This window comes from Desmodus rotundus, chromosome 5, assembly GCF_022682495.2.
Source record: "Desmodus rotundus isolate HL8 chromosome 5, HLdesRot8A.1, whole genome shotgun sequence".
NCBI lineage: Eukaryota > Metazoa > Chordata > Mammalia > Chiroptera > Phyllostomidae > Desmodus > Desmodus rotundus.
Genome location: NC_071391.1, coordinates 24,066,236 through 24,078,638, shown reverse-complemented (window position 1 = coordinate 24,078,638; position 12,403 = coordinate 24,066,236). Strand labels below are relative to the sequence as shown.

The window sequence follows — 12,403 nt, the reverse complement described above, 5'->3', positions numbered from 1 at the left end:
AGCTACTGTGATTTTTTTTCATTATACCAACTCGATCTTCTAGTGCTTCTAGTCAATTTTTTTTAAGTCTGCTCTTATACCGTAATTACCAGAAACTGACATTTTTCCCAATTGTTTCTTCTTATTGAAGTATTTTATTTTTTATTCACCATCTCATATTCTAGATAATGCTTTTTATTATTTTTGAAGCCTCTATCTGTTTCTGGTGTTTTTATTTCCTGCTTGTTTATCTTGGTCTTAGAATTCCATATTGGATGCTTTTCTCAAATATCTGATCCTTCCTGGCTGTCCTTTGATACTGAAGAGTGAGGGACTGGAAAGCCATTTGAAGTGCTGTGTACTTGAAAGTAAAACTTGTGGTCTGGTAGACTTACTGCACAGTTAGCTAGAGGTGTCTCTCTAAAGGTCTTCTCTCTTAATTTTGTCAGCTTCCCCAGGGAGGAATCCTCTAATCTCCCAATCTCCTGCCTGTTTCGGCTTAAGGATGGCTTCTGGCCTTCTGAGAGCCTAGCACTGAGAGCCACCTGCTTCTGTGTGCTTGAGGCAGAGGAAGTTGTCTCGCTTCTCTGTCTGAAGATTTCAGTGAGTTACCCTGCCTTCAATGTGATGTCTCACCCCCGCCCTTGGCAGTGCTCCTGCTTCCAAAGTTTGTCTGATTTGAACTCTTCATTTCTCTTGCACAGCAGGGAAGGAGTAGTATCCTGGCTTCCAGGGAGAAATAGGGGATTGGCCTGGGAGGGGGGCGGGGAGCTTATTGTTCCTTTTAAAGATTTTCAACAGTATTTTTCTGTTTTCACACAAGGGTGTTACTCCTTCCTTCCTGCAATGTGTCTGATGTTGAGACTTTTTAAAGCCAAGTGGTAGAAACTAGGTTAATATATTTTTCTCTATTATGTTTTGGTGTTTATATACCTCAGAAAAAATAATTTGAGATGAAAGCATATCTGTTACAAACAATGTTTATTGTATTATCCTTGGGCAGCAGACAACTAAAGGTTCAATGGTGGGAAATGCTACAATGAATATCAGTTAAGCTATACAATATAACATGCTTTTAACATAACAATTATAACATAATTGTTTTTAATATAACAATTAAAAACTGTTGAAAAATAATCAAATGTGGAAATGCTCACAATATCATAATTTTATAATATCAATAATGCATGTTATAATATGCAAATAGGCAAGATGCATTTTATTAAAAGATATGAAAGACTTCAGGGAAGTACTCAAATATGTTCAGAGTTACCATTTCTGGGTGGTAGGTTAATAGCTTATTGTTTTCTCTTTTAGATGTTTCTGTACCTTACAATTTTCTATACTGAACATTGACCACTTTTTAAGTCAACAGCTGTTCAATATATATTGATTTTTATAAGAATATGTGGGTACTGTTTTTATAAGTTAAAAAGTTTCAGTGAAAAAATACTGTGTTGGGTTTTGACATATATATATAGGTCTTACAGATAACCACTAGAAAATTGTTTTTAAAAATATTTATTTCTTGTTTACCTTGTTCCATAAAAGATTTGAATCAGCTTGTAAGAATTCATATTATAAAAGGTATGCATTAAAGAGTTGAAGGAATCAGGGAAAATTAATAGAGTTAAAGATGAGATACACAGAAAACAGTGCCTAAGCAAAAAAGGCGATTCGTGGTCTGTTGCATGGTGAATTTTGCATGAGTTGTGGGGGGCAGGGAAGGATGGGGAGGCATATAATGTTTTTAGGTACTGAAAAATAAAATAATCTCCTGATTTTAATTTTAAACGATTAAGTTGTGATGCTTCATCAAAATCCCAGTTGATAGAAGTATAAAGAGTATTTTGATGATTGTAAAACCTCAGAGTAAACAATTTAAATTGCTAGATAAATAATTACATAAATTTTAAAAATTTTCCTAGACCAGCACTTGATGGATAGAACTGTCTGTAATGTTGAAAATGTTCACCCCCTGCATTGCCCTATAGGATAGCCATCAGCGACATGTGGAGCACTTAAAGTGTGGCTGGTGCATGAGACACTTAAATCTCAATGGTCACATGTTGATAGTCACATGTAGCATAATTTTAGACCAGTGATTGTGTAAATAATGCTGATGTGTTTTTATTATTGAAATGAACAAAACTAATTCAGATCATGAATGTTTTACTTGATATCTAATGTCTTTTGGGGGGAAAAAAACTGAACAACTGCACGTGAAAATCGATAGATTTGACAAGCTGGATATAAATTCATGGAACTTAAGTTTTTATAATATCTTATTGGTTTTTCATTTTCTTGTTTTAGAAATAAAATTAGCGGTTCTTCACCCTGAGGATATGACTGTAGGTCAGAGGAAAGTGTGGAGAATCTCCAGACTTGTATTTTAACATCCCAAAAGTTTTATGCTTTCCGCCCACAAGGCAATACAAAATATTAATGGGATTATATTATCTATGTGAATGTATAAAGACAGGAAAATAATTGAAAACCAGTAATCTAAAATAATTTACTATAAAATAATTTACATATTTAATTTAGAGGTAGAATGATGCCGGTCAAACAATGTGTATAAGAAGACGGTTTTTCTATGTTTGAAATGTTCTAAGCAAAACATGCAATTAGTTCTCTTATAGCAAAGCTATGAGTATTTATTTCTCTATTTTACCTCTCTGTCCAAATCTTTCCTAAATATTACCAAGAATTATTGTATATGGAGATTTGGGGTTAAGATATGAAAGTACTAAATAAGTATCATATGCTTTCCTACATTATCAAACAAAAAAATAATTTAAAATACTCCAAAAAATCAGTTGTTCTGAACAAGACAAGAAAAATCAGGGCCCAACCTGATGCCATAAATTTCTAAAGTCCATGGTCAAATACGTCTTCATTAGGTTCAGTTCCTAACTTTATTCTCATACCTAGAAAAACCAATGAATTAGCATAATCATAAGAAATAATTAGGACTGTTAGTCTCAAACTAAAGCAAATATTTCCAAAAGCAGCACTGAATTGGGTGTATAATTTAAACCCTAATAATAGTAAATCACATCCCAAATGGAAATAAAATATTCACTGAACACAGGAAATTGGCATTTAAAGAAATCTCATAAGAAGATTAAGAGCCTTGGTCTTCTGAAAAAGAAAAGACTGCATTTAACTTTGCCTAAGTCTCATAACATGAATGTATAGGAAAATGGGTGGAAATCAAAATATTCAGCCCTCAAACTATAGCTAGAGGAAAAAACTCAATCTGGAAGAAAACTTAATCCAAGAGCAGAAGGCAATTACTCCATAAGAGATTTATGGAAAAGTTTAATGAATTAGAACATGAGTTCAATAAAATAATATTAAAAATAGATTAAAAAAACATAAGTAGATAAAAAGGATAATTGTAGAATTAAAAATAAAAGTTGACTTAAATATCATTACCCAATATAATAGCAACAAAGAACAGGCTTGTGATAGTCACAGTGAAGTTAGAGAAAAGAGGTTAAAACAAGAGAGAATATAAATAATGTGGGAAAATTTGTATTTAAATTAAGATTAGGAGGCCGTATCGGACAACACAAGTATAGAACATTTCCAACATCACAGAAAATTCTCTTGGTCAGCGCTGGTCTAGAAGATGGGAAAACATATTTATTCATCTAACATCTTGATTGTTTACTGTATGATGTTTTGTAACTGTTAATGATACACAAAGGTATTTTCTATTTCATTGTGGAGTGGAAAAGTAATTTTAAACCTGAGACATGAAAATATTTTACTTTAAATTAAGAATCATCAATTAAAGGGTCACCTAGGTTACAGGGGGGGAGAGAATACAAAGCAGTACACACACCCAAATTTAGTCCTTTAAAAAGCTATCGAACTGCGAAGATAAAGGAAAAACTGTTCAAGTGTTCGGGCAGGAAAAGCAAATCTACAAGGGTGGAATCCTTCACACTTCCCACAGCACCATTTTTTGTCCAAAGACAGTAAAGAAGTATCTACCAACTTCTAAGCAAATTAAAATATTATGAAATATAATGTCCAACTGAAATGTTAGTCGAGTAAAAATATATCTCATTTATTTCCTCAAGGAGAGCTTCACAGACTACCCTCTTTAAAGTCACACTGCCTTCCATTACTCTGTGTTCCTTTCCTGTTCTTAACTTCAAATTCATATTACTATTCTCCTAGGATGTAACTCCATGAAAGCAAGGACTTTATTTTGCTCACTGCTCTATGCCTGCTACCTTCCTGATGCTGTTAAATAGGTGCAGTTGTCAATGAAGAGAACTCAAGAACGGTGGGACAGCCGTGAAAGGACCAGTGAGGAATTCATTCAACAAAAGCCTTGGTTGCAGACTAGAATGTAAATGCTGTAAACCTTGACAACATAGAAATACCAGGGAAAATACTAAACTTGGGGCAGGGGAGGTGTGAGAAAGCATTTTAAGTACTAATTTCCTCATTTTTTATAGGCGGAAAGGAGAGAGGTACTGATTTTGTTGAAAACTGAAATGTGTAAAAAGGAGCATGGAGACTCCAACACCTTAATGGGCTTCATAATCACATTTCTCAATTTAGAGGAGAATATATTAGGAAATAATATCTATTGAAATAATCCATCAATTCAACAATTCTTTCAATTTTACTTTGTTGTTTTCTTTTAGAAATTAAAGTACAAAAATTTTTACTAACTTTTTTTAAAGATTTTATTTATTTTTAGAGAGAGAGGAAGGGGGGAAGAGAGAGAAAGAAATATCAGTATGTGAGAGATGTATCGATTAGTTGCCTCTCACACGCCCCCACTGGGGACCTGGCCCACAACCCAGGCACGTGCCCTGACTGGGAATCAAACTGGCGACCCTTCGGTTCACAGGCCAACACTCAATCCACTGAGCCACACCAGCCAGGGCTAAAGTACAAAATTGTTAATAGCATTTTATCATATACTGCTTTTATAGAAGGATTGGGTATAACATACCTATCTATATCTATCTATCTATGTATCTGCAGATAGATATAGATACATATGTATACAAGATCTGTCCAGAAAAAGTCCAGCCACTGTTAATATAATGAGAACAATTTGCTCAACATTCATGTTACCTGGCAGCTAAGGAGAGTGGACTGGAATGTGCCTGTGCGAACAATGACGACTCACTGTACAGTCAGTGGAAGTGATGGACACCGTTGAGTGAGCGTGTGTACTGTGTGGCCATCACATCCAATATGACTGAGCAAGTAGAGCAATGAGTCTGCATCAAATTTTGCATTAAGCTTGAACATTCCTCCATGGAAACTATTCAGATGATTCAGAAGCCTGCAGCTATGGGCAACTGGTGATTGGCAGCTTCATCACAACAACACGTCTGCTCATGCATCGCATCTCATGCAGAGTTTTTTGGCAAAACATCAAATCACCCAGGTGACTGAGCCCCTCTGCAGCCCAGATTTGGTGCCTCGCTACTTCTGGCTTTTCCCAAAACTAAAATCACCTTTGAAAGAGAAAAGATTTCAGAGAGTCCATGAGATTCAGGAAAATACAATGGGTCAATTGATAGTGATTGGGAGAACTGTGTGAGGTCCCGAGGTGCCTACTTGGAAGGGGACTGAGGCATTATTGTCCTATGTACAGTGTTCCTTGTATCTTCTTCAATAAATGTCTCTATTTTTCATATCATGTGGCTGGATACCGTCTGGACAGACCTCGTGTGCCGTGAATGTTGTTTACTTAACATTAATGATTATTGTGGGAGAGCGTGCCTTTTTTATTTTTTAATGCTGTACTTTTGTCAGAACTACAATATTATTGAGTGTCCCTGAGATTGAAAAAACATGTCAATCCAAATATTTGTACTATTATCTGGTATTGACAATCCAAATGTGTGGCTCTGTGTAATGGTTAAGACAATTATCTTACTGAATTCTTATAATCAAACATTTACTGAGTGCTTAATATGCAGCATGCACCATTCTCTATATTTTATATTTTAAGTTATTTATTCCTTAGAACAATCTAGTGAAGTAAATATATTGTTCTTCACTGTTCAAGGGATAAATGGAAACAGAGAAGTCCCATAGATGTTTCACATAAGCATAGATAAAGCTACTAGTACATAAAGTCAAGATTTGGCCCTAAACAATCTTGGTGTTAAATTCAAACTCATAACCACTATGCTGTATTGTACTATACACAAATTCACAAATATTTACTTCCATTGGAAAAAGAAGTTACTTTATATTTTGTAAGATACTTGTACTATAGTTAGGAATGATGGATTCAGAGCTTAAATGATGTAACTAGTTTCTAATATTGGCATAAATTAAAGTGTGAATCTATTTGGAGGTTTTTTAGGAGGTGAATACAATATATGATGCTTAATATATTTTCCAGCTGATTAGTTGACTTGATTCTAAGTATAAATAAATCTGATCCGGAAAAGCAAAAGCTGACATTTAGAATATTAATGTTATAGTAAAAGGTTATGTTTATTAATCTAGTGCCCCACATTATCTTTATGATTCTGGCTAATAAAAGATACAATTGTTGCATGAGCTTTCCTTCTCCAGGAAACTTTTATACTTTTTTCTTTGCATTATTTCTATAGTACATTTTCACCAAAAATAAAAAAGTCTTCTGTATTTTTTGTAGTCACTCAGTAGGTCAGCTTGGAAAAATTGGAATTCATCATTTCTTCATTTAATCAGAGATTTTAAATTTTGCTTTTATTGTTTAAAGAAGAGGCAGAAGCTTGCAGGTGCAAAACTAATGTTTGCTGTGGGCAAAATATATGTCTTTATTCTTAGCTATTTCTTCACCCACTATTTCAGTGAATGAGTTTTTTGAATTCTGGAATTACAAACAGATTGCGCACAAGCTTTACTCATACCTTGTGACAAACGTAACAGTAATTGCATGTAATATGTAAGTGCTGATTTGAGACTCTACTTTAAGTGTATAAATTTAAAACATAAGCACAGCTTCTTGTTGAAGTAGTAGTTGATTTTGGTTACTATAAATATTTGAATTTTTTAATTTAAATTCTATTTACCCTTTTTCTCTTGTTTTAGATTTATTTTGCTATAGCTTTATACATAAACCAATTTTAAATCATCAATTTTTACTACATTGAATATTCTAATATTGCTAATATTATTTAGGAATATTGTCATAGTTTTTACCACACATGCTCGATATGTATCATTCTGTTTTCTTAGGAACTTCCTGCACCGTTACTTGATGAGAGTTGTAGAAAAGACTTTGATGAAGATGTGGGTGATCATAAAGCACCAGACGCTAACGTCAAGATGAAAATAGCTTGGCGTTATCAGCTATTACCCAAGATGGAGGCAAGTCAACATACAAACCATTTCTAAAATTTTCCAATGCATTTGTTTTCATTTTATGGAATCTCTTGTGTATCTATGATCTTGAAGTGCAATACAATATATATTTGCTTATTTAAATAGATATTTATAGCATATTTGATCAAGATGACATATTTCTTAAAAATAAAATTAAGGCAAATTGGGATTTTTTTAAACCAACATAGATTCTTTCATTTTTCCCATAATCTTCATATAGAATCTTTTAATTTAAGGTTGTAAGCCAGGGTAAGTGAACTAACAAAGCCATATTTTTTCTTTTTATTTTTTATTGAATTTATTGAGGTGACATTTGTTAATAAAATTGTACAGGTTTCAAGTGTACAATTCTACAATACATCATCTGTATATTGTATTGTGTGTTCGCCACCGCAAGTCAAGTCTCCTTCCATCACCATTTGTCCCCCCTTCACCCTCTGCTACCTCCCCCCAAGCTCCCTTCCCCTCTGGTAGTACCATGAGTTATTTTGCTTGTTTTTGCTTAATCCCTTCTCCTATTCACCCAACCCCTTAAACCCCCTCCCTCTGACAGCTATCTGCGTTCTCTATATCTGTGAGCCTGGTTTTATTTTGTTTGTTAGTTTATTTTGTTCATTAGATTCCACATATAAGTAAAATCATATGGTATTTGTCTTTCTCTACTGGTTTATTTCACCTAGCATAATGCTCTCCAGGTCGGTTCATGCTGTCACAAAGGATAAGATTTCCTTTTGTATTTAATTTTTATTTTTTATGGCCAAGTAGTACTCCATGTGTAAATATACCACTGCTTTTTTAATCCACTCATCTACTGATGGGCATTTGGGCTGCTTCGAAATCTTGGCTGTTGTAGTTAGTGCTATAGTGATCACAGTGTTGCAGTAATCATAGGTGCATATATTCTTTCAAACTAATATTTGAGGTTTCTTCAGATATGTTCCCAGAAGTGTAATCACTGGGTTATAAGGCCGTACCAGTTTTAATTCTTTGAGGAAACTCGATACTGTTTTCCACAATGGCTGTACCAATCTGCATTCCCAGCAACAGTTCATGAAGGTTCCCTTTTCTCCACATCTTTGCCAACACTTGTTGTTTGTTGATTTATTGATGGTGGCCATTCTAACAGATGTGAGGTGGTATCGCACTGTGGTTTTAATTTGCATCTCTCTGATGATGAGTAATGTTGAGCATCTTCTCATATGTCTGTTGGCCATCTGTAAGTCCTCTTTGGAGAAGTGTCTATTCAGTCCCTTTGCCCTTTTTTAAATCGGATTGTTTGATTTTTTTTTGGTGTTGAGTCTTTTGAGTTCTTTGTAAATTTTGGATATTAACCCCTTATCATATATATCATGACAAGTATGTTCTCCCATTCAGTGGGTTGTCTTCTCATTTTGTCAATGGTTTCCGTTACTGTGGAAAACCTTTTTAGTTTGATATAATAACATTTATATATTTTGTATTTTGTTTCTCTTGCCCGAGGAGATATATCAAAAAATATATTGCTACGATAAGTATCTGAGATTTAACTGCCTGTGTTTTCTTCTAGGGTTTTTATGGTTTTGAGTCTTACACTTAAGTTTTTCATCTATTTTGAGTTTGTTCTTATGTATGGTGTAAGAAGATGGTCTAGTTTCATTTTTATTTTGCATGTATCTGTCCAATTTTCCCAAAACCATTTATTGAATATACTGTCTTTGCTTGTATATGCTTGCCTCCTTTGTCAAATATTAATTGGCCATAAAGGCGTAGGTTTATTTCTGGGTTCTCTATTCTGTTCCATTGATCGACATGTCTATTTTTATGTCAGTGCCATACTGTGGCTTGTAATATAGTTTGATATCAGTAGCATGATTCCTCCAACTTTGTTCTTCTTTCTCAACATTGCTGTGCCTATTTGGGGTCTTTTGGAACATTGTTCTAGTTGCATGAAATACTCTATCACTATCTTCATAGGAATTGCTTTGACTCTGTAGATTGCATTGGGTACTATGGACATTTTAATGATAACTAACAAAGCCATTTGTATCCAGCGTGATCACTTCTAAATATTCAATGTAAGTCATAGTTCTTTGGAATTACTATTTTTATTTGTTTACCTTTTCAACCATTATACTTCCAAACTCAGGTATCTCATAACTGGGCCTATCCAGTACTGACTAAGAGGAAAGTTAGGGGTAAATCTCTGAGAAATCAAAATAGATGTCAGTAAATCTGGCCACTAAAGCTCATGAACTCTGTTCCTGTTGAAGGCTCTTTTCATCTGTTATCTCCCTCATTTGTTTGTTTGCTTCACTGATTTTTGGAATACTTTAATGTCCACCAGAGATTATCATACTGGTAGAAAGAAAGGAAGGGAGGGAGGGAGGGAGGGAGGAAGGAAAGGAGGGAGGAGGGAAGTGATTCTAATCTGACTACAGCACAATTCCCATAGTCCACCCTTCTCTAGTCTTCCACATTGAGATCAGTGTTAGCTTTCCCGAGACAGAAGTAAGTTCACAACACTGCTGAACTGCAAATGCCTAATTGTTTGCCTGTTCCCATGGCCTCCTTCTGAATTCATGGCAGATTGTCAGTCATAGTGCCCTCCTGCAAAGCTTAGATGCAGCCTTAGAATTTCCTGTAGAGTGGGCTGGATGATCACACCAATTGATGAGAGTTAGTGGTATATGAGATGAAACCTGTTTGCCATTATCAGCCTGCACTATGAAATATAAATTTTTCAACTCTGTATACAAGATCTATACAATTTAATTCAGGCCTACCATTTTAGCCTTCTCTGCATGTGTGCATATAACACATTGTATTCACCCATCTTGTGAGAATCATTCCTTATGAATTGCTTAGATGTCTGCTGTTAAAGCATTTCACTTGTTTATTCATCAGCTTATCCTTCTCCAAATGCAAATGTTATACCACTGACAGCTTTCCATACGCAATTATCTAGTTTTTTAGTTTTTGTTTCCATAGCACTTCATACACTTTAAAGTACTTGTATACATTGTTTTACAGTTGATAGTGTAACCCCCTTCTCCCCCAGACAGAATTCTCTATAAAGGCCAAGATCTTATTTCATTTTCTCTGTCTCCAGCACTGTGTCAATATCCACATACTCAGTAAATATTTAGTGAATGATAAATCTATTTACTCAGTCAACAGATATTGATTAAGCATCAACTGTGTACCAAGTATAAAATATGTTGTAATAGATACCGATTAAGCAACAGTAAATTGTTCTAATTTAGATAGGAAAGCTATTTGAATAATATGACTTTTAAGCCATAATTTAAATGACCAGGAACAAACCACAAACTGGAGAGAGGACATTTACAAATCATATAGCAGAATAAGAACTAAATTTCCTTGTATATAAAGAACTTCTAAATTGAATAAGGAATACTAGTCTTCAGTGCAATTTTTTAAATGGGCAAAAATATGAAACAAATTTAGGTGACTCTTAAACATATGAAAACAGATGCCCAATTTCAGTTGCAATAGAGAAATACAAATTAAAGCTACACCGACTTGCCATTTTTCTCTTATCAGATTGTCAGTAATGGAAATGGCTGGTAAGACTCTGACGTGGCGGGGTGGGGGTGGTCAGGACTAGCACTCTCAGGGTTTGCTGGTGAAGTGTAAGTAGGCACAACTTCAGTGAGAGTTCATTTGGTAGTAACCTTCAGAACTACAAGAACATATATCCTTTGATTTTTTTTTTGGAAGTTTACCTGATGAATATATTTACACAGTGTAAAATAAATTATATATGAGCTTTTTATGCAACATATTTTTAAATAGCAGATGATTGGAAAGGACCTAAATATCTGTCAGTAAGCAACCAGTTAAATAAATAACAGTATTACAGTAGAATACTACACATTTATATTAAAAAACAAAGCAAATTCTGTGTAATCAATGATTTTTATAGGCGTAGCCTAGCTTGGATGTGACTGAGAACTGGGTACAAGAGGCCAAAATACCTGTAGTTTTTCTGTTTATGAAAATGTGAGTTGAGTGATAGACTTCAGAACAGACGAGGAACGTAGAACCAGTACTTGAGAACCCTGATGGCAAAGAACTTTATGTCTTTGATCTGGCAGATTCATTTGAGTAACCGGGCTTAGCAAAGACTCTTTTTATTTTATTTTTCAATTACAGTTTATTTTCAGTATTATTGTATATTAGTTTCGGGTGAACAGCATAGTGGTTAGACAACCACATACTTTACAAAGTGTTCCCCACAATATTTCCTGCACCCACCTGGCATCAGACACAGTTATTACAATATTATTTACTATACTCCCTGCGCTGTACTTTACATCGCTATGACTATTGTCTAATGAACCAATTTGTATTTATTGATCCCTTTCCTTTTTACCCAGTCCCTTCACCACCACCAGCCCCCCCAAATGGCAGCCATCAGTCTGTTCTAACAGGGACTCTTGCAAGGAGTGACAGTTCTGATTTTTCTACTGGTGGGTTCTGAAAGAGTGATGAAAATGTAAGCTCTAAACCATAGGTAGCTTTTTGGTAACGACAGTATACCTGTTCAGTTTCAGATTGTCTAAGTCACTGTGTCTTCTGGTTCCTTTATTTTTATTCTTCCCTCAGCTACGTTTTGGTCTTTTCATTGGTAGTAACATTCTTCAAGTGAAAATGCAATTCACTGAATCTATAAGCAGTTTTTCTCACTGCCTATTATAAAATTTGTTTAGAGTTGGAGAGAAAGTTTTCTGTTTCTCTATAATGCATTGTTTCTTTTTCTACTGTAATTGTAGATGACATTCCCGCCCCCCTTTTACATATACGTGATTAGCCCTTATTCCATCCTTCCGTTCCAGTGATGTGCCGGCATTGTTTTGTCAAGGGGAGTAGACTTCTGAGGTGACATTAATATATAAAGCCAGTGCTCAGTTTTCAAGATTTTCAACTTGAGTGTTTTAAAAATTGTGCTCTTCTTACAGTGGTCTTTCCCAGATGACTTACTCTCCCATTTTTTTTTTGAGTCTCCACTGAAATATCACTTTATCAGGAATGTCTTCCTTTGTCACCTCATGTA

General features: G+C 34.7%; 1 protein-coding gene across 2 annotated transcripts in view; it reads left to right on the top strand.

Annotated features, from left to right (window-relative positions):
- ELP4 (elongator acetyltransferase complex subunit 4) overlaps positions 1–12,403 on the top strand; it is a 200,721-nt gene that overhangs the window by 34,040 nt on the left and 154,278 nt on the right. For both annotated transcript variants that reach the window (XM_045194051.3, XM_024559012.4), the window contains exon 4: positions 7,201–7,332. In XM_045194051.3, the coding sequence (XP_045049986.2) occupies positions 7,201–7,332 (132 nt within the window). The remainder of the gene's footprint in view (positions 1–7,200; positions 7,333–12,403) is intronic.